General features: G+C 47.5%; 1 protein-coding gene across 1 annotated transcript in view; it reads right to left on the bottom strand.

Annotated features, from left to right (window-relative positions):
* The window catches only part of IGDCC3 (immunoglobulin superfamily DCC subclass member 3), a gene marked incomplete at both ends in the record, with an annotated part of 83084 nt that overhangs the window by 14360 nt on the left and 45975 nt on the right, over nt 1–22749 (bottom strand). Inside the window, 5 exons of the mRNA XM_079540921.1 lie at nt 1174–1339; nt 7494–7652; nt 13629–13766; nt 17748–17878; nt 20375–20519. Coding sequence (XP_079397047.1) covers nt 1174–1339; nt 7494–7652; nt 13629–13766; nt 17748–17878; nt 20375–20519 — 739 coding nt within the window. The remainder of the gene's footprint in view (nt 1–1173; nt 1340–7493; nt 7653–13628; nt 13767–17747; nt 17879–20374; nt 20520–22749) is intronic.

Below are 22749 nucleotides of genomic sequence, written 5' to 3'. Positions count from 1 at the left end.
GGAAGTCGTGGTCATGATCAAAGACCCTACTTTTGCCTTCCTTTAACAGGGAGGAGGAATGATTTCACAGGCAAGGCACAAGGAAAGACCCAGATCTGGACTCTGTGCGAGTTTATTCATGGCTTTTGAAGTCTTTGATCTCTCGTGACTCTGCCTCCTGGCCGATACAGGGGGACGCACCGATTTCCCTTCTCCCATTTCTGTTCATATTCTAAGGGCAGACATGCCTCAGAAACCCAAGCAGTGAGCTATTACACCGTGAGGATGGAATGAGTGGCACAAAGTTCACTGAAGTTTTCTGAAATCTCAGTATGAAAAACCCTCCACTGATCAAGAAGATGTTATTACATTTCACACCTTGTCCTTCCTGCAATTCACATCCTTCATGGAACAAACCTTAAAAATGCCTCGACCCTGAAAACAAAAAGCTGCCTTACAGAGAACCTTACAGAAATAAAACCCCCTTTTCTCCTAGGGAACACGTGTTGGTACCAACCCAGTCTGAACTGAAGGTCCTGACTTTCCATCGAGGTGGACTTGTGAGTCACATTCATCAATACAGAGAGCAACTGCATGACACTACAGAGTGCAAATCTCTACCAATAATTTAGGTTTACAACACAGGTAATACTATTTTTCAGCACATTGTTCAATGCCATTTCCATAGGAAATATGTTGTCAACTTGCAATTTTCACACTAAGTGCATCCCACCGTATCATTTGCGCAGTGCAAACATCCCCATCCCCTCAAATGGAAATGCAGTTATTTAGTACTCAGAGAAAACACTCTTCCCTGGTGAGATAAAAGGCTGTAGTTCAGTGACAGCCAGCTTCCATGCAAATATCTCAAACGGAGAAATGCATTTGCACACCCAGGCAGATCAGTGTATGAGCTCTTCCACCGTGGAGTGAGCGTGGTGTCCCAGCCAGCATCAGGGACAACATTTGGCCCTCCCAGAAACACCCAGAAGAGGATCAGGACGGTTGCCAGGTCCCACGGGTCAAAGCCTGTGTGAGCTAACGTGCTCTTTATTCAGTTTGATCCCATGTTTGTAGCTAAACAATGTGAAACAGACCTGCAGCAACAGCTATTTCTGGGCCATCAGGTAGGTGATGTCAATCCTTTGTGCATGGCAACTCCAGGCTGACGCTGCCCTTCACCCTGGCACTTACCTGTTGTTATTCTTCAGCTTGATGTGGTCACTCGTCTCCAGGATCTGCCCATTCCTCAGCCAAGTGATCTGCGGGGGGGGCTCCCCTTGGGCCACACACGTGAAGATGGCTGTGGTCCCCACGGGCCTGGAGATGGACTGGGGATGCTGCACGAACTCTGCAGGGGCTGCAGGGAGGAAGAAGGAGAGAAGTCAGGATGATTAGTCTTCATTCTGGCATGAAAAGCAACCTTGTAGCTTGGTTTGCATCGTCTCAGGTACTTGGAAAGAAAGTCCTATTATTGTCAGATCCAGGGACATTTGGCTAAGCCACAGCATAGGCAGCAAATAACATATAAAATGGCATTAGCAAACTGCTTGCAAATGGACAGGAATGTACAGACATGCACATGGCAATCTGGCAGGCTCTTCTGTCCCCAGCAAATATGGGATTTGCTGCACATCATCCTGATGGCAATAGACAGGAAGCCCTTTTTAGCTCAGATCCGCAGCTTGGGACCCTTCTGGAACTGCTGAGCCTTGGAGGAGATCGCATAGCCTGTAACTGCTGTAGCCTCATAACCAAACATTTTTACCTTCAGATTTGTAAACAGAAAGTGATTTCTCCCCCTCCCAGCAGCTCTGAATAGATTTAAAACCATTTATCAGAATAAAACAGCACAGCAGCCTACAGAAAGCAGGGCTGAAAGGCGCTGCCAAACCGGTGAGTTTATTCAAGCAGTTACGCTTCAAAGGGCAAAGTGATAAATACACTCCATGCTGATGCTGAGACCTAAAATCAGGTGGAACCAGCAGCAGCCGCAATGAAGACAAACAGACGAGAGGCATGAGCCCATAATGAATTTACCAACCAGTGCTGCACAGCGGATGGCTGGCGTTAAATTCTTCCGACAAAAGCAAGATCATCCAGGGAGAAACACTCAGTGCTACCTGCAAGATTTTCCATGCATGGGGCCGGTGTGAGATGCAGAGATGGGAGGAAGGAGCAGACTGGTCCAGAAAAATGTGCTGGCTGGGTGCAAGCTGCAGGCAGAAGCAGCTATGCAAGAGCAGAGCCTCGTGGTTCATGGCCAAAAAAACCCCAGAACAAAAACCAAGGGGTTTAGCTATGACAGCACAGCACGATTAAGCTTTTCCCCACCTGCATGCATGCAAGGAAACAGCATCATTATCACTGCAGTAAGGCCAAAGCACACCAAAAGGTGCCTCTGTCTCAAAGCAAAGTCACTGGTTAGAAGTCCTGCAAGCAGAAAAACACAGAAGCTCACTGAAGAGCTCATCTACCTTGAAGGAACCCCTTATTTCAGTTTTAATAACCAAAGGGAAGTGGAGCATGGCAGCCCTGACTTATGTTAGCAGTCAGGGGCGTCCCCCAGCACAGTTTATTGTCAGGCACTCGGGTCTACTAATGAACCTGAGCTCAACAACCTAATGGACACATATTTTCAGAACCTCCTGCTAAACTTCGCCAGGTGCCGATCGATGCATTGTCCTTCTTTTTCCTTTCCACATTTTTCCCCCTAGACTTATAAATTAAAATAAAATTCAGGACGGGTTCGATAAAGCTGAGAGCACAGACAAATGGGGATGAAATCTCCCTTCCCTGCAGTGAACGGTTCCCTTTGTGGCACACACTGAGAGCACAGCACGTTAGGGACCTGATTTTCAAGGCTTCCTTAACCTCCTGCCCCCCATTTTGTGCTGGCGAAGGTTTTGCAGGAGCAATTATTCTGCAAGTGGCTGTGTACCTCCTGGCTTTCATCTGGGCTCAGGAGTCACGCCTGCAATGCTCACAGGTGCAAGATGCAGTGCTAAGGAAGGGCATGGCCATCTTTGGATAGCTTCATTATGGACCCCTCTGATGGCTCACCCCATACCGAGGGGTTGGAAATCACCTCTAAGACCACCAAATCCAATCCCAACCCATCCCCACGGCCTATGTGCCTCAGTGTCACATCTCCATGGATCCAGCCTACCCACATCCCTCTGTAGGGCCTTCCTGCCCCCAGGCAGATCAGCACTTCCTCCCAACTTGGTGTCATCTGCAAGCCTACTGAGACTGCACTCAATCCCCTCATCAGCAAGAAAGGAGCAGCAGCACAGCCCTGTCTTATTTTCATTCATAATTAACAGAGCATCTCATTAGTGCTCAGCACATTGAGGCACAGCGGCCTCAAAAGCTCACGTCCTTCCACCCTGCAGCCAAAAGGCCACTGCAGGTGGTGAGGGGAAGCATCTCAGCCCTCCCAGGAAAATCTTAATGTAGACCTTAACAAAGATCACTCTTCAGAACAGAGGATTCCATCCAAGGAGGAGCAGGCAGGCTCCAGCTCTTGCTTCTGTGGGATGAGGAAACCAGAATGTTGATTCTTCAGGACTTAACGGGAGGGAGGGGATCATTTTTAATGAATTTTTAATGAATATTTAAGGGCATGACATTAGTATCAAAAAGCAATAATGCTTAATGCCACCTTCAGAATCGTTAACAAAGTGCTGCAATAGGTTTTTCTGTGCACAAACTGTGATAGCACAAAGATGCACTGTAACAGCAGGCTGCAATGGGAGAGCTGGGCTGGATCCATCTCTTCCCAGCCCTTGGGCCTCAGATAATGGGGAGCCTCTCTATGCAGCCCCAGCCCCAGCACTGGCTTGGTGTGCAGTCTTTATTGCAGTGAAATTCGAGGTGCCAGTGCCCCTTGCACCCAAAACACTAAGCAGTCATTAATTCTCAATTAGCTACAGTCATAGGTTAAGGGAGGGAGGCTGGGGTAAGGAGGAGGAAGAATAATCTAGAAGCAACAAAACCTCATAAATTAGGCGTCCACAGTGCACAAGAAGGGCATAAAGGAGAAGATGGGTCAGCAGGGAAGTCAGTCAAGCACAGCATCAGATGACAGAAGATAGAGAACCACCTCTCATTTTGCCTCTTTCCACTGCCTAAGAGGATGCACAGATGCTTCTGTGAGAAACTGCGTAAGCTGCAGAGCTGGTGGGACTGCTGGGGCCAAAGACAGAACCATGGCCATGTCACCTCCTGGTCACCTACCTGGCCCAGGGTGGACACACTGGGGCTCCAGCATCACAGCTCACTACATCATCCTAATGGATGAGATCCAACGCCCCTGCTCAGCTGCTTTCCTTGGGAAGGCAACCAAGCAGGTGGGCAGGCTGACCCAGGCAGCGGGTCACAGGGCCAGTTCTGAAGCATGAATTGCAGCCAGGGCTGAGGTGCAAACCACGTGCCACGGTGCTGAGCCTTGACCACAGCAACTGCAGCACATCTGCTGGCAAACTGAGCCCTACAGCAACACCAACACGGCACGGAGATGGAGGAAACACCAGGAAGTGCAGCGGCAGCCAGATCTGTTGGACCGAGGAGCAACGCTCTGTTCTGCCAGCAGAAAACAACACGAACAAGGCAAGCATTGTTGGCAGAGCCTTCAAAACCACGTCCTTAAGATGGGTACCCATTTATGAGATGGGCTCTCATTTTTCTGCATAGCTTTCAGGAGGAAATGAAGCGTGGAGTGGAGAACACTGGTGACCATCTGGCCATTCACAGCCCATCAGTTTGTTATGACACCAAACACATAATAAAGCACAAAAGATTGCACAGGAGGTAGGGAGAAAGCGCTTTGATATGTTTTTCTCCCCTTGCCACCAAAGCTTGCTCTTCCCTTGCACTGCACACACGCATGCCCTATGCTTGGCCGTGCTGCGTTTGGCCCTTCCACAGCTCCCCTGGGAGACTTCCATTGGCAGCCCGGCACAAAGCAATATTCAAATGTCTGCACTGGGATCTGGAGAGAAAATGGAAACTTTCTTGTGTGAGAACCTTACAAAAGAGATCAAAGGAGCCTAAATGGCCAGGGGAGGGCAAGGAGGGAGGGAGGGAGGGGGGAATTGAGGCCTTATCCTCTGAAGGGAGGAGGAATTCCCAGGAAGATAATAAGATGATCTGAAGGAGAGCCTGCAATGCGAAAAGCTGGAGGAAAAGCAGAGCCCTGTGACAAAACACCTCTGTGGCTGCTGGGATGGGGACCCTGGCATCCTGCAGAGAGGCAGAGGCGGCAGCAGGAGGGCGGATGGGGTTTCAGTCCCTGCCTCCTGCCAGCTCCTCGCCTTACAACAGGAAACATTGCTCTTTCTGCCCGTGTTTCCCATCTATAAAACTGTGCCTCCTTCAAAAGGCACAGGGCAAGTTAATTTGTGCCTGCAGGCACTTCAATGGCCCTGTATAAAGGCAGCAAGTACCTGGCCTGGCGCTTTGAGGATTCTGGCATTGTCCTAGCCCTGTACTAACTTCCTCTCCAACCAGGCTTTTGATAGCCTGTTCTTGGCTTTTATTCTCTTTATGGATGTAATCTGCATCGCTGTCATCTCAACAAAGATAAAAATCAGTCTCCCACATCAGTCATTACCGGTGTTTGCTTCCCAGGCAAACCTGAACGGCAATCATTTGTACCTCTCAGCTGGAAAAATTCAGGCAAAATGAGATTCAGATGGAGAAGTTGCTTCTAGAAGGAGGGTGAGCAAAGCCGGGATGAGCCCAGCTGCCTCCTGGGGAAGCACAGCCTGCCTCAACATCGGGCACTTTATGGATGGCAACGCAGGTTCGACTCTTGCACAGCGCAGCTCATGTCCATAAGTGCTTCACAAAGGATATTCCACACCACTGCCCACTTCTCTGCTCATCTCCAGCACTGAAACAACTCCCTTCTATAGTGAGGCTGGGCTCCCTTTTAGGGACGAATTCTCATATTGGTTTCCTAGGTGAAAATCCACAGTAATCCTACTCCAGACAAACTGCTGCTGCTCAGGGGCTGATGTTCAGCTCTCCAAAGAGACTGCTTTGTGGCACTGAGAAACTGTGTTACCCTTTCCCCTCTCCTCCAATTGCTAACTGGAACCCCCAGGTGTATCTAATTTCTGCATTTTTACAACATCATAGATTTTTCAAGTAATTTCTTCTGGCTCTGCCTGTCTGCTACCTAGAAATCAGCTTTGTGCTTGGGCAGCACATGCAGCATGTGCAGAGCCATCTTGCAGCAGCTCAAAATTGTTTGTGTCAGTACAGTGAGGTTTTCTCAATGCTTGGGTTGTTCTCAATGCCTGGGCTGTGTTGCTTGAAAAGAGACTCCCAGGCCAGCTGGCAGTGCTCACTGCACAGTTCAGTTAGAAATGCAACAGCAAAAGAAATGGCAAGTTCTCACCTCCTGCCGGCACCTGAGACCCAGGAGGATCACTCAGCCCTGTACAAGCTCCCCTTCTGCTGCTCCCAAAGCAAAAGGGAACAGGGATGCCAGCACACAGGGACTGCAGGCGGTGCTGGATCACCGCAGCCACTCTCAGGACCTGTCAGGTGAGCATCAGGGCTGGAGCAGGGCACTTTCCCCATCACCAGCATGAAAGGTTCAATTAGCTCGCTCCGGCAGGAGGTGTATAATTTCAGATTCAGGATATCATCAGTCAATAGTTAATGAGTGAACTGATGAGAGCACGCACGATGCTTTAAGTGGACTAGCTTGAAGAGGAGGTGAGTGCCTGTAATCAGGGGCGGATTACTGCCATTCAGAGCACACTGCCAGCTGGGTTTGCTTTCTGAAATACTTGCCTGGCTCCCCTCACCATGGAGACTGGTTACACAGAGCACATGCAGGGGATTTGTTTGGTTTCTTCAGGGCTGAACTCTACTCTGGGCTGAATCACCCTCTCACAGTGACATTTCAGGACAGTTGCTGCAGGGAAGGGGAGCAGCATGCATTCTCTGAGCGTGAACCCAAATGGGGCTTTACTCACACTGGAGCAAGATGCTCAGATGCAGTGTAGACTGCTAAAGTAAACAGTCTTGCTGACTTTCTGGAAATGGCTTTAGTTTTATTTGTGCCATATCTACTCCTGGATATCACTGCATGAATGATGCAGATTTGTCCAGTAAGAGAACGGTGTCCACATCCCTGTATCACTAAGACCACACAGAGGGAAAGAGACAAATCTGGCTAACTAATTCATCCTGTGCTCTCTGCTGAGATGTACAGGTAACAGCAGAAGTCTGCTCAGCCATATACTTCCGATGAGGTGCTAAGACACTGCAACTCTTACAGCTGAGACCTCAGTTCAAGGATACCAAGTTACCACTCACCTTTGTGGGATACAGAAACTTTCACCCACCTGAAGAACCACTGCTAAAAAAGAACTGCTTTGTCTGACACCGTCAGCGAAGCCCAAACCAACCCGTCTCACTGCCCAGAGACACACACAAGCTGTGCAAAGCGCATGGGTACCATCACTCTGCAATTGTGTTACCCCTGCTGTGCTCACCTTGTACAACGAGCCTGCCCTGAGCAGTCCTTCGCACCCGAGTGCCAGGTTTGTTTGCAGCACACACGTAGATGCCAGAATGCTGCACGCTGAGGTCTGAGATCATCAGATTTCCTGTCCCCAGCACCTGGATTCCCTCCACACCAATTGGGCGGCCGTCTGTAAGAAAGGGAAAAATATAAAGGTTGCAAACTGGGCCTTTGTCTGAAATTCTCCAAGGCACAGACTTTCTTGAGGTCCAATCCAAGTTCTTACGGAGTGGTACCACGCACTTGTACTGGGATCTGCCAAGTAAAGTCAATGGCTTATAGCTGATGCTCTTAGCAGAGCTGTCTTTGGAGAAAAACAGCATTCTCAGTTAAGCGTTTGCCCAAAGCCACGCTTTGTGCTGCTTGGAAAACCAAGGCACCATCACAGGAAATGTGGAAGCTTTCAACATCACGTTCAGGTTAAGATGAAGTTCCCAGAATGCTTTTCACTAGAGCAATAAAACCAAATAAAATCATACCAACTTCTGCAAGTCACTGTCCAAGTTCCTACATTGGACTGATGAAGGATTCAACAGACATGTTGTGGAAAGCAAGCAAACACCCTGATGCACTTCCCTTGCCACCAGCAATTTATGACTTGGGGATTTCCTGAGCTAGAAGTGATGCTTTGTGTCTGTTAACCCTTAGTGGATTTGTGCACTGCCTTCAGAGACTGCATGAACATTGGGTTTTCGATTCCTGAACTCCTGAGTACACAGAATAGCCAGGAGTCAAACTCTGAGCTGAAAGGGCTGCCTTCATCCTGAGTGCTGGGTCTGAAGGAGGACGGCTGGAGAGCAGCAACATTTTCAAAACTGAAACACTTAATATTAAATAGTTCAGAATCAGAGAATTCTTCTTTCTCCAACAAAGCCTGCTTTCACTGGAAAACTCTCAGCCAGCTCTAATTACAATGTGTTTCATTAGTATCAGGCTATTGCTTTTTATTGTTTCATTGGTTTGTGTTTTAAGACACTGTCTGACAAAGGCAGCTTTAAATCACTCCTAGCATGTGTCAGGGTGTCTGAGCAGAGGGGCAAGGCAGGGAATTCGCCTTACTGGAGCAGCAGTTAGAAAGCATACTTTCCTCACATGGGAACTGGGAATCCAGTTTAAGGAGCTTACAGAAAAGGAGAAGCAAGAACCACCCTTGATGATTACTGCATCTGAAAACCCCGTGAGCCCTCCAGAATTGTGTGCTTCCCAGCAGAAGAGTCTGTGCCTTACACTTCAGAGCTGTGGTTAGGAAAGGGAAACATTAACCCAAAAAATTTCCTCCCAGGAGCTCTGCTGGTCTGTGCCATAGTCTTACCCACCTCAAGTGGGTAGAAATTGTTGCTGGGGTCCATTAGCACCAGACAACCTCAAGAAAGTCACCTTGTAATGGTACGCTTTAGATCTCATCTTATGCTTTGCGTAATAAAGAATATTATGAGGATTGGATCCACTGGATAACCAACAGGCTCTGGAACAGACTGGGAAAACAGAAAGGCAAAGCAGCACCTGGAAGGAAGGGCAAATTAACTACCAAGACATACGGATCCACTTGGCAGGGCAAGGATGGGATGGGGAGCTCACGCCTCTGACAGCAGCATTGGAGGGATCCCATTTCAGACTGGCAGCATCAGGCTATTGGCAAAACACGGTCCAAAAGCTACCGAGCACTTCATAAACATTTCTCCTGTCATGCTCGTTGTATTGTTTTTCAGGAAATTTTTAAGCTTCAAGGTTTCCTTGCTTCATTAGGCAGGCAATGCTAGATCACTTCATTATTTGCATTGCAAAGAAAAATGCTTGGGTCTTCTAGACAGAGAAAAACAATGTCATTAAATGATTAAATGATCACATAGCTGGCCAAGCCACTGCAGCAGTAAATGGCTCAGTCATAAAAGGGACAATAAAACATGACCTGTCCCGCGTTTAATGAGCAATAAGAAGGAACCATTTCCTTCAAACATCATTTGAACTGAAGTGTAAAGAGGTCTGAATTAAATTCAAATTGAACTTGATTTCATCTTTTAAATTAGACCTTTTGGATGCCTGTATTTACAATGGGTGTAAAAATCAAATCTCCCTCTCGAGGGAGGGACGGGATCAGCAAAAATGCAAAGCAGCCGTATTTGGATGCTTCATCCCATCATTGCCTTGAGAAACACCACAGAAATGTGACTTGAATGTCAGTAGATTTACTGTATTATTTATCATGTGCTGCATAATTTAAGCACAACGGTCCCAGCCTGCAGCAGATACTCCACACAGCCTGAATACCTGCATCGATACTTCCTTCAGTCGTTTCTCTGGCTCCAAGTATTAATTAGAGGTGTGATGCTCTGAAGAAACTCTCCTGTCAACCCAGCATCTTTCATCTCCCTGAGGAACAAAGCCCTCCGAGCCCAGAAGCCCCAAGGGAGCTGCTGTTTGATTCAAATAGCACAGCCACGTCTAGCAGCCACACAGGGTCCCTGTGCCAAATCAGCCCATATGTTTTTCTCATTTGCTGTTTTCTAAAAAGTCCTGCAAGCTTCTAGCATAACATCTGTACGTTCCCAACTTCTTATCCTTCTTGTTCTATTTGCTTTAAGGATAAAGAGGCAGATCCAGCACTCTTGAACCCCAATGGGAGGTCTGGGACACAAGGGAGGGTCATGCAGCACCACACAGCTGTGATGGGTTTGGAGAAATGTATGGAAAGGGCTCTGGAACCCAAACCAGCTCAACCTGAGCCACGCTGTGATCAGTTAGGTTTTCAGCTAATATGAGGTCTAACTTGGTAACACCGACAACGCGTACAAATAATACAAAGCATTTAAATAAGAAATCCTTTGTGCCCAGGAAGCTCAACACATTGCAGAAGTGCTGCGCATTGGGACTGATGTCTCACATCCACTTTGCAAAGACTGACATCTCTTTTAACCTTGTTTTTCTTGCTGGGAGGCTTGGATCAGGAGATTAAGACCCTGAAAACCCACCTTCTTGGCACTGCTTCCCATCAACAAGTCATTTCTCCAGGCTTCAAACTGTTGATCATTTACTGTGACCTTCCACTTATGAACTCAAAAGCAGAACATCTGAGAGCTGAAAACAAGCCAGACTAGGGGGAAATGACCACCAGGTTATCTCTGTCGGTCCTTAATTGCAGACAGATGAAGGACGTGAAGAGCAGCCTGGAATAAACTGGAGTGTTCTCCTAGTGGGAGATGCTCCCAAAGAATGCCTGTTGTGGAGCATTAGAGGCTCCCAGGTTTCCTGTTGGAGCAAAGGCTGGATGCAAGATGCCTGGGCTTTGGGAGCTGCGTTATTTGTTTTTCCAAGGTGTACACGATGCCTTCAGGAGTCCTTTCTCTGCCTGCTAAGAAGTGATTGGCACACTGGTACCAATTACAGGGACCTGTTAAAACACGCCAGGAGATATGAATATGCAACAACACCAACGCCTTTCTTTTTTAAGTAGCAAGTAGAAAGACAGTAACAACTTTCCAATGTTGATCATTTAGGTCTTTTGTGAATTCTTTGTATTGTGCCATAGTAGCCTTCTACTTCTTAGGCACATGGGTCTCCTGCTCCAGCGGACACTGGGCGCACTGGATTAGCATACTTAGAGCACATTGCAACAGTTGACTATTCAGTATGTGAAGTGGTGAAATTTACTCTATTATTTCTAAACACTTACAGGAACGGTGCTCCTGTCAACCAGTCAGCCATCTATTGCAAGCTTCTGTGTCCAATAAGTTACCAATTAATTGGCTCCTACAATTGTTGTATAGTTTACTTCTTGAATGGCTCCCTCTTCAGTAATTTCCTTCCCATTGTGTGACCCCTTCTGACAACTCCTGTATAACGCTATCAGATAATCACTGTCTTTTCTTGTTCGCCTCACTTTTCTGTATCTCTCTAAATAGTGTATTATTCTGCCTTGGTACCTTTTATGGAGGCCAGCTCAGTGGCCTGTCAGTTAAAGGGTAAGGATACATTAAAATCGTCATTCATTCAAAAGGCTTTGCTGGAAGTGCCCAGGATATTCATTTGTGCACACATACAGGTCCAAGCCTGAAGTGCGTAGCTCTGAAAGGAAAAGCCCTATCTTCCCTGAACAAACTCTTAATGATTTTACATTTCTCTCAGAGCCTGCTCCCTAATGAATGTTGACATTACACGCACTGCGACACACAGGAATTCTGTTTGTGGTCAGCAGCTACAACATATTCCCAAGGAAATTAAATTCAAAATTGATCGTGTGACAGTCAAAAACTGGCCCAGAATTATAGCTGCCTTTCCCACTGAAAACCAGCCAGGTTTTAGCAAAGGCAAAGCAGAACGTGCAAATGTTTTTATGGCTTGCTTCCCCTTGCAACAGATAGCTGTAAAAGCAAAAATGTTCTTCTGCTTCTTTCTGATAGAAGAAATGCCACAACATGAAAACTGTGAGCAAACGGATTGAAACAGACCCTCCAAAATGGCAAGACTCCCTGGGCAAAGTCCTGGCAGAACAGCAATGCTGTGACTCTTTCCCTCCAGCAAGCAGGAGGGATTGCCATATATCATTAACTTTGTTTAAATTAAGCCAGGTCTACAGCCAAAGCAGGTGCACATCTTTAAGACCTCATGACCATGGATTTTATCACTTCTGGGAGGGGATGAAGGCAGGAAAATGCTTCTGAAATCCCTGCAAAGAGACAGCAGGCTGTTGAGATTGTTGAAATGTCATGAAGATATCGTCATCCTTTGGATGTGGAAGGTTCACACTGAAGGGTAGGGAAAGTAACGAGATCTCCTTCCTGTTCAGCAGCTCTAAATCCGCTGCTTTGCCGCAAGGGGTGTTTATTTTTGGTGGAAGGCAGTGCTGAGCTCACACCATCCAGACAAATCTAGCATGAAGCCATTACATCTTCATTATTGCACTGCTCTATAGAGACAAGTGTTTTGAAGAAGGTAATAAGCACTTATAATTAAGGCAATTATAACATAGTTTATTATAGTTGAGCACTAACATAGAGCTGCTTTGTGTCCAGGAGAACCAGAACAGTGCTAGAGCTTATCTGGGGAATTTTTAAACCAGCATCCATCTGATGGTTATGGCTCTGGGGGAAAAGTAGTCAGTGGCAGATTTTATAATCCACCAGAGGACGCAAGCAGGAAGGCAAGCATGGAGAAATGCACTATTACTGCTGGTACGTGTCCTTGTGCCCTCACAGATGGCTCTGTGGTGGGACATCACTCCTCCCACAAGCCTCACTTGACCCTAGCAGCACGGACCTGAAGCCCCGCATCCAGCTCAGCAGCAAAGGACAAGATTATCCCTGTTTGTGCTTCAGAGCCACTTGGGGTGACTCGGAGAAATTAGCTTCTAAGAACCACACGACCTTGCAGATCACAAGGCCTTGGGGAATGCTGACTAAACCCAACCCCACAGCACGCTCACACAGAGTTACAAGCTCCAGAAGACAAATCAAAAGCCATCAGCTCTTCGCTCAGCACAGACATCTGTTGGGCAACAGAAATGTTGCTCTGCACAAAGTATTTTCTGAGTATTCCAGTTAGAGCCTAAAATAACCCTTGCTTTCAGACTGGGAATAACGTTACATTCCGCTTGTATGATGCCATCAGACACTGGCCCTGGTTTCCATGCCGATTAAAGAATATCACTGACCTCGGCAGTGAGCATCTGTTTTTTCAGAGCTTCAGACATGGCTACTTTAAGCTCCCTCTGCTTTTATAGAACTCTCTGAACAGGCAGCAAGTTTCTTTTAAGTCTGTTTTACATGGAAGACATGTTTGTGTTGTATGATTCTGTTTCTCTGGGGCCAACAGTGGTGATGTTTTTGATGCAGCTGAAGGAGACGCTGTCAGTCGGGGAAAGAAAATTATCACCTTTCATGATACATCTACAGATTGAACCAGCCCACTCCTTAACAGCTGAAAACAGGATCTCGGCAGAGGGAAAAAGCAAAGCGTAGACAAGGAAATAAAAAGCACTTCAAGCATACAATTAATCACTGCAGGAATGAAAAGAGTGAATCACTTGTTGCTGAGACAGCCAGTGGCACTCCCTGTTTCCCCTGCGATGGCGATGAGGAGACATGAGGCACCCCATCACCCCAGGGCTCACCTAGGCGGCTCCAGGAGACGATGGGCCGGGGGTTGCCTGTGGCGATGCACTCCAGCACTGCAGTCTGATGCACCGTCAGCGTGAGGTTCTCTGGTCCAACAAGAATCATGGGGTCCTTGTAAACGGTGGAGTGGGAGCCTGCAAGGACAGAAACATCATTAGAAGGCATCCGCACGGCCTCGCAGCATTTGATTCTCTCTTGTTTGATGGAAACATAGAGGGCTCTGTTCATCCTCTAAGGACAAACGATGTGGCTGGTGCATCTTCAGTATATTTAGGAAACACATGAAACAACAGGATTGCAATACTTGTGAGGCAGCTGCATTGTCTGAATGTGTTTTAAGAGGGCACTGATATTTCTGGGGAAAACTCAGCCATCTGACAAGCAGTTCTGTTGATCCCTGCACACATATGGTAGAGAGAAGGGAACTGCTCTGCTGGCTGCAGGCCATAGGGCAATCATTCCTTGTCTTCTGCAGCACATCAGTGCTGGTTCACTTCGGTGTACCAGGGTGCATGATGGGCTGCATCACATCGCCCTGAGACAGTCACGGTACAATCACTGCTCATGGTGAGATCACAAGTACTCAGCTGCACTACAGCAGCACCAACGTGCAGCAGCCGAGAACAAAAACCATCACCCAAGATCAGAGATTCATGGAATCTCCTGACATGGAAGGGACCCTTAAGTTCCATTGTGTCCAACTCGTGGATCTACATTAAAAGCTCAGGTGCAAGGACACTGGGACCAGCAGACGCAAAGGATAAGAGACAGAAATCACATTTCACCAGGCAAAAGACAACTAGGGACAAAACCATCACCCTGTGTCACAGCTGAACCTCCTGTGAACCCCAGAAAGTGCCTTATTCTGGGCTGAAGCTCCCATCAACCTTCACCCCCATTTCTTTGGAAGGAAGCGAGAGGAACTAAAGGAGGTACTCTCAGTTCTCCACCAGCGAACAAGAACACTGACAGCTTCCTCATTAGTCTTCACGCTCCACATTTCCAACAAGAGCTGGGTTGCACTCCAGAAATGCTGAGGTCAAGCAACATTTGAGCAACCAAAGCAATCTGACAGCTGCTGCTGACAAAAATGCTCTGTGAAAAACACCTGCAGGGAAGAAAACATGGGCTAACCGCCCCAAAAGGGCACTGGGGAGTGGGAGCAGAGGTCTGCCATAGGCAGGAATGCAGTGCAGGGCCTGTTCCCCACCAAAGAGTAAACCTATCTACAACAGTTCTTCTCCAAGATTTCCTCTCTTCCTGCATCTTTTTAGGGCTACCCTGTCGGAGCAGGGGCATTTCACAGTGGTACACATGGCCAGCATGGATCAGAGCAGCTCGTGTGTTCATCATCCCTGCAGGAAAAAAGCTCTGAGGTTGTGTCTAAATGGGCAAAATGCAAGAAAAATCACCGTGTCGGTGTGACTTAAGAGCTGACTTTCTCATTGAATGCATTTCACTGCAAGCCATAAAATGTAGATTTTTTTGATGAGAACCAGAATGCACAATAAATTCATATGACCGGTTGGCTAACCCCAAGAGATCTGAAAAACAATACCTTCCCCTCAGTATCTCAGAGTGCCTTTAAAACCCATGTAAATTTATTGTTCTAAATCACAATAGTAAATGTTCACGCTTAGAATAATACGATATTATCATCGTATTATATACAGATTTCAGTATTTCAAAACACTGAAAAATGAAACGAATTATCCAAGGTCACCCAAGAATATCAGCAAACGGGAGCTGAGACCAAAGCAGAATTTATAAAATGCTCCATTTTGCCAACAACAACAAAGGAATCACACTCTTTGATTTACACCCTGAGTCCTACATATGCAATCAAGCTTCCAGGCATGGGATCAGCTCCATGAGTTTGGTCAGATCATGACCATCTCTGGGACTGATGCTTCCGCCACTGCCAGCTCCAAAAGGTCCCAGAGGGGACAGTCGCCACCCTGGCCATCAGGGAGGAGGTTTCCTCCTCCAGCCAACATGCAGGGGGGAAGGAGCGACACAGTGAGGGATTCTCATCCTCAATGTTCAAGGCAACGTGAGGGGGATTTCTTCTGAAAGGGAAAAAGCCTCCATTGATGCTTGCGGTCTGCAGGGACTCCGCCAGCAACAATTGCAGAGGATGGGGAGGTCCCCAGCTCTGTTGGAGTGACAGGCACTTCAGCAGTGACGGCACGGGCCGTTAGATCTCGATCAAAAGGATGGCAGCAGAGAGAGATGCAGCTCATGCTGAAAAGGTGTCAGCGCCGAGAGGCAGGCAGCCCCTGGGGAGCAGCTCCGCTAAGCAGGCACTTGAAAATAATCAATCAGCAAGGCTGCAAGGCAGGGCTGTGGGCAAGAGGAAGGGATGGGCTGCAAGCAGGCTGCTTCCTCCCCTGCAGCAGCCATCCTCCTCTTTGCAAACACCCAGAGCACAAACCTGTTTCTCTGAGATTTAACCCACTGCAGTGCGTTTTCAGCAGGCTCAGAGCATGCAAGAGTGCAGTTACAGCTGTGCTGCTCACATGCAGTAATTGAAGCACAGCCCAAGCCCTTCAGCAGACACTTAAACGCTGAGCCCGTATTCATCATCTGAGTGCTGTAAGGAAAAGAAAAACCACAAACATCGCATAGACAGGAAACCTGGAAAATATCCATTTGCAATGAGGGATGGTAAGACGACAACAGCTAACAGCTTTCTGTCTTACAAGAAACAATAGCTCAGACCAGAAAATTGACACAAAGAACTTCAATGCATTGATAATTTACTGTACTTTTCCCCCCTCCATGCAGTTACTGTTCACAGAGACCAAGAGAACAGGCATCAAAAGCTCCCAGGTCTTTCAGAACCGGCTAACCTGATTTCTTTCTCCACAAGAGCTGACATACACAGCATCACTCACTCCTCAGCTTCTCCCCATTTCACACACACTGCTTTTTTACAGTCTGTAGGGGCTCATCTGACACTCAGTGCAGGTGTAAACCTCCCGCTGCAGGACCAGTGGCCAGGCAGCTGAAGGCAGGCCGTGTGATTTCTAAGAAGAGAGACAATGGTGTCATTCACCACCGAGGCTGGGTTGTATAATTTGACTTAATACTTTCCACTTGCTCATGCCAGGAGCAGCTACTGAAGCACCAACAGAGACTTCTGAAGCTAAAAGCGTTTCGAATTAAAAAGACTGACCGGCAAAGACATTCCTAAGCAGAAGGAGGCAATCTAAAAATCAAGTTTAGAAATTGCCCCACAGGGCTCCAAGAGGTCAGCCTGAGTCCCACATGGATGGCTAATGGAAGATGGGCAGTTGGCAGGGCAGTGGAGTATGACACAGCTATGGAAACGTGGTAGTGTATTTGCAACCTTCTTCTTCCTCAACTACATTCAAGCTCATCACTTCCAGGGCACAGTTTGTGTAGCCTCCTAAACAGATTGAACTTCTGCACATGCAAAGTGTGGATAGGAGTTGCTTTGGTTTGAATTCACAGTAGTTCTATCGCATTGTATTTCCAGCAGCACACAAAAAAGCAGCCAGTATATGGCTTGGGTCTGTGTTTTCTGTGCAGGGACCATAAGGCACTGTCATTCCTTCAGCTGGAGCTTTCAGAGGTGAAAAACCAGTTTTCTGCCAATTGCTTCATATCTGGATGGAGAGCTAAGTCAAAATTCAGACCAGGGAGCTCAGGGCTTTTCCTTCTCATCTTCCAAAAGAAAGGTTAGCTCACTCTGGTTGCAGTGTAACACTAACAGCCTACAGAACATAATTCCCCTATTAGATAAATAATTGATCACCGTGTGTGCTGCAATTACTTCCAGGGTGGGCATGTCTCACAAGGAAATGATAAATCTTCCACGTTTCCAGAAGAATTTATTTAATGTAAAGATGCTCTAACCCTTGTTTGCACTGTCCTCCCTCTCTCCAGAAACTGGCATTAATTTGAAGGCTAAGAGACAGATTTATCTGCTAGCAAATGGGCTAATCCTGAACAAGGAAAGTGCTTTTGCCTGACAGAGGAATGCTTCTCAGTGCTGTCAGCCTGAAGCACTCTTAAATGGTTCCAGCTTAGAACAGCAACAGGTAGAAAAAGAAGGAAAGGCAGCCAGGATAGCGTGTGCTGGTACCGACCTGACACAGTGAGCCTGGCCTCCCGGCTGAACTTCACATTAGCAATATTGGTGGCAACACAGTGAAAAATCCCACTGTCTTCTGCTCTTAGTCCTGTAATCTGGAGGACCCCCTTGGGAAGCAGCGTGTACCTGCAGCAGGAGGAAAAGCTGAATCAGAACCCTGCAAAGCAGGACACGATGTGAAAGCGGGACGTGACATCACACAAGGGAGGAAGGTTGGATCCCTTTTTCATCTTCTGATGCATCCTTGGGAAAGGATGGATTCTGATGGAAGGCTACAAAGTAGGTGTTTCCTACTTACCTGTGGAAAGCTTTGGAAGTGTGTTCTCATGTGAACACAGCTGATGTGTGTTACGTCCCATCAGCTGAAGCACAACGACTGCGAGCAAGCACCAGGGGAAGTGTGCGTTCCACACTCCCAGCTCCAGGCCCAATGCAGGACTCAAACCCATGCAACCTTAAAACCTCAAATGCACGGAAGAGAGTCTTTAAAATAGATACTGTGCAGGCATATATGTAACTGTAAATATTTTGTATATATAAAACAGATTAATTTGGAGCATGCATGCATACACACACACACACGTGTACACACATCACAGGTTGCTTGGCAACTGTGTGTTTAAATTGGCTGTAGTATGTCATTACACTGTGATGAGTTAATAATCCACTTCTGCCTGGAAGATGAGGAATATCTTCTTCTATGGCAGCATATGGTTAAATGCCTGCAACCTGCTCCCTGTGCCACCTTCCACGTGTGTGGCTCAGTGTCAGTGGCAGCCTGACAGCAATCAGTTCTACACGTCCTGAAGTTGATTGCAATCTCTCCGGGACTTTAAAATGCCCGTTGTTTTGGATGAATTATACCACAAGAAGCCTTCATTTTGTTAACAATCTGCCCATAGCATTAGAAGATTCAATTCCAAAGCTATTATTCTGCCTTCAAAGCCTCCAAGTGCAAGACTCAGCATACAAATTTATATACGCGTCTATAAGCAGAATTGTGCCAAGCATGATTAATGCAGAAATTCAATTCAGTTAGAGAAACAACCCTCACCACCTAGGACCACTGGTGTCAGAGATTAATCTACTGAGCTAACAATAAAAATCTTCCCTATAAATGTACTCCTATTAAAAGCCTGTTCAAAATCAGGACACCAAACATAGAAAACCTGCTCCTAGGCCACATCCTGGGCAAGCTCCCTGCCCCATACAGAAGCAGTGGGATGAATGCAGTTCGTGGTGGTCTGCCTCTTCCTCCCCAGTGGAAAAAAAGAGCCCTTATCACACTTGGATCATGCCATAAGTCTGGCTATCCCCACATCAGTAACCTTGAGCTCAAAAAGGGGGCAATGAGCAACTTCACCCATCCACCCATCCCGCAACATCTCACTAGGATGTACACGAGGTGTCAGGCCCAATTCTTCACCTCCACTCCTGCTGATGCTACCTTGGACCAGATGCCCTACTCTGCTACATAGTTGGTTTAGCGCTTGTTTGAGTGAGGAGCCTTCAGAGGAGATTAAATTTAACAAACCAACCATGTACCAGGCTAAAAAAAGCTCAGATGAAAAACACCAAGAAAAACACAACCTGACAGTTGCAGTTTTCCACTGCAGGGTTGGGCCTCTTGGGTCCTTCTACTGTAAGTTCACCGTAGCACTGAAAAGGTCAGGTATTGTTCCAATCCTCATGTTTTCTCCTGCCTCCAAAGAACCCAACCACGCGCTGCAGAAGGACTGACATTTCAAGAATAGAGGCTTTCAGGAAAAATATTTACAGCTTCCTGGTTTCGCCTATTCCCAACACACAGCCATCAGTTGGTGATGGAGGTGTGCTGCGACCGATTGTCTCCCACCGCCGGTCATGAAGACCTCCAGCTGCAGCTGGGAACACTGGTGTGGAGCACGCACTTCCTGCCACCTGTTGGGATGTAGGGATGTTTCCGACACGAATGGAGCAGCCTGGCAAACACAGGAAGTGAGGACGTGCCGTCCCAGGTCCAGCATGGGGGAAGGGGAGAGGTTGGCGTTTCTCTGCTGGAAGATTGCAGGGGAAACAGCAGCACTGTGGGACGCTCTGCAGAGCTTCCCTGCTGCCACCCGCAAAATGCTGTGGTGTAACTCGGTGCTTGTAGAGGTTCAGGAGACACCTGTAAGACCAGAAATCATGATTCTAGCTTGGAAAGAGTTGCACAAAATGGGGCCATAGAGTGATGAGGGGTGCCAGAGTTGCACTGAGCTCTGCCAGGACTGCTGGTGGCTCACCATGCTGGAATGTCAGCCTGGAGGAGGGCTGCCTCCTCTCAGGAGAGGGCAATGTAAGCCTATGCCCCAGAAAAATCAGCTAAAAGGGTTTAACTAGCTCTCCCGTAACATGGAATTATCGAGTTGGAAGGGGCCTTTAAAGGTCCCTACAACGAACAGGGACACCTACAGCACGCGCTATTTCTGGACAGTCTTTAGCCAGAAGGTGCCCAGACAACTCAAAACATGAACTGAAAGAGTTTTCCATGGCAGAAATGGTAGATAAGAGTCTCAGCCCACATCAGTCATGCCATAGTACAACTTTGTCACCTGTTTCCACGGGTGTGGAATAGTGTTATGTGGCTTGGACATGCCCTACCTTTCATTGTCCGTGTTGACCGGCATGCGGTTCTTCTGCCAGAGGATGACGGGCTCAGGGAGACCATGAATCTGGCACTGGAACCTTGCAACGCCCCCTTCCTCCACCACTGCATTCTGAGGGTGGATGTGGAAGTCGGACATGGCTGGAAGACACAAAGAGAGACAAAAATCATAGAATCACAGAATGGCTTGGGTTAGAATGGACCTTAAAGACCATCTAGTTCCAATCCCTACCATGGACTGGTTGCCCCCCACCAGATCAGGTTGCCCAATGCCCCATCCAACCTGTGGATCTCCAAGGATGGGGCATCCACAGTTTCTCTGGGCAGCAGTGCCAGGGCCTCAAAAATATTCACGTATGAAAAGAGATCCATGACCAACAGCTGCACATCAACTACAAATGTCTCAATTTCCTACAGCTGGCAAACTGCATCGCCCTGCATCCGCCGTGGCAGAAGAGCAGGCTGCTTGAAACCTCTTCTCCTACCTCGTGGCCAACTCTTGCTGTACACCTGCACACCGAGCCAACTGACGCACTGCACCTTCTACCTGCAAGCATTCCCAGACTGCAGAGCAACAGGTTTCAGGCAACACATAACAGGCTGCCAGGAGCTCAGCAGCCCCGCTCACCAACGTTGGTGATGTCAAGACCACCCTACAGCGAATGACAGACCCCAGCATGCCCACACAGGGTGCATGCAGACCTGCCCACTGCAGCACAGCCACAGCTGTAACCATTGTGCAGAAAGACGCTGGCGTGTTGTTAGAGCTACATAAATAATACAGTAATTATTACTATTAATTAATTGGAAGGTGCTGCCTGTTGACTCCGCAATAAACATATTCAAGGCTAATAAACATCCCAGTGGTTACTTAGCTCGTGATTCATTGATAGTGCTGCATCTGCAGGAAGATTGCTCACATTATCATATAAAATAAACTCAGAGAGAGCCCCTGCTCCACCACCCCAGCCCCATCACACCAGCCAGAAAGCCCCATCCCCGTTACATGTGTCAGGCATAATGAATGTACCTCTGCTAAGGAACAAGCTGCCCATGTGTCAGGGCAGCTTAATCATTCATCTGCAAACTCCAGTTGGGCTCAGGCAGATGGGAGGTGGCCATTAGCAATCATACATTAAATATGTGTTGCATTAACCCGCCCTGCTCCCCGACCCACGGCTCGCAGCAGATTTGTTAAGAGGATTGCAACGATGCACAGCAAAACCTCGACCTGGTCGTGGGGTCCGAGGGGTTTTCAGCCATACAGGGTTGGGTTGGGGCCCCCAGCCCCGTGCCAGGCTGCACACATCAGCACAAGGCAAAAGATCAGGCACTGATTATTTCCCTTTCCCAAGATGAAAGCTAATGCAAATAGCCCCTCTGGCACGGGGCAGAGCCCAATGCTCAAATGGTAATTTACCCAGTTGCTACAGGTTCAGTCTGGAAATGAGACTGCTCGTGTCCCAGAGCACCCAGCCATGTGGGAAGGGCTCCAAAGGCAGCCGGTGGGTCTTGCACAGCAGCCTCCAACGCAGGCAACCCCTTTCCAAAGTGAAACAAATGGGAATTCTCAAGGCAAGAGAACTCAGGCTGGGGTGAGCATCTCACAACCAAAGCCGATGAATCCTCAGCTTTGAATGAAGAACTGTGAATCCAAGAATTAAAAAGAATGACACAGAGGTTGTTAATAAAGAGGAAAAAAAAGAAAAAAAAAAGCAGGGATTCAGATGCCTGCAGGAAAATTGGTTACAAATGTACAGATGCTCAGCACTGAGGTTTTTTCAGTGGCTGACAGGGTTGATAAGAAGGAGGTGTGAATGAGAACAGCCCCAGCACAGACGTTGCTCTGCTGGCTGTAGAATTCACTGTCGTTCCTTTATTTCAATAATATCACCTCTTATAGGTAAAACTGCAGCAATAACCTCCGCTCCTAAAGACACCAGTATTAATATTTATCATGAATAAAACATGGGAAGTTATAAATAATTCAGTTATGAGGATGTTAAGTAAAATATTACTTTTCAACGACCCTATAATGTGGCTTTGAAGCACGGTTTTATGTTCAATGCCTAGGAAACACTGTGACCCTTGCCAAGACCAGCTGGTTTGCAGAAGATGCATTAAAAATTCATTCACTGAGCTACAAAATGCTATTTTTAACACAGGTTTACGAGTTTATTTACACTTGACAAGACAAAGGCTTTCGTAGCACCTCCTGTAAAACAGCAACCAAACTTAAATGCAGGTGGCTGCCTGGATGCTGCTTTCAGCCAGCAATAAATCTCAAGGTGTGCGGAGAGGAGCGGAACAGGAGCACGGCTGCTTTGCTGGGCATTGCTCAGAGGGCCTCCATCTCTGCTGAGCCACCCAA

This window comes from Tetrao urogallus, assembly GCF_951394365.1.
Source record: "Tetrao urogallus genome assembly, chromosome: 11".
Lineage (NCBI taxonomy): Eukaryota > Metazoa > Chordata > Aves > Galliformes > Phasianidae > Tetrao > Tetrao urogallus.
The sequence above is the reverse complement of the archived record's forward strand: the minus strand, read 5'-3'. Positions and strand labels throughout refer to the sequence as shown.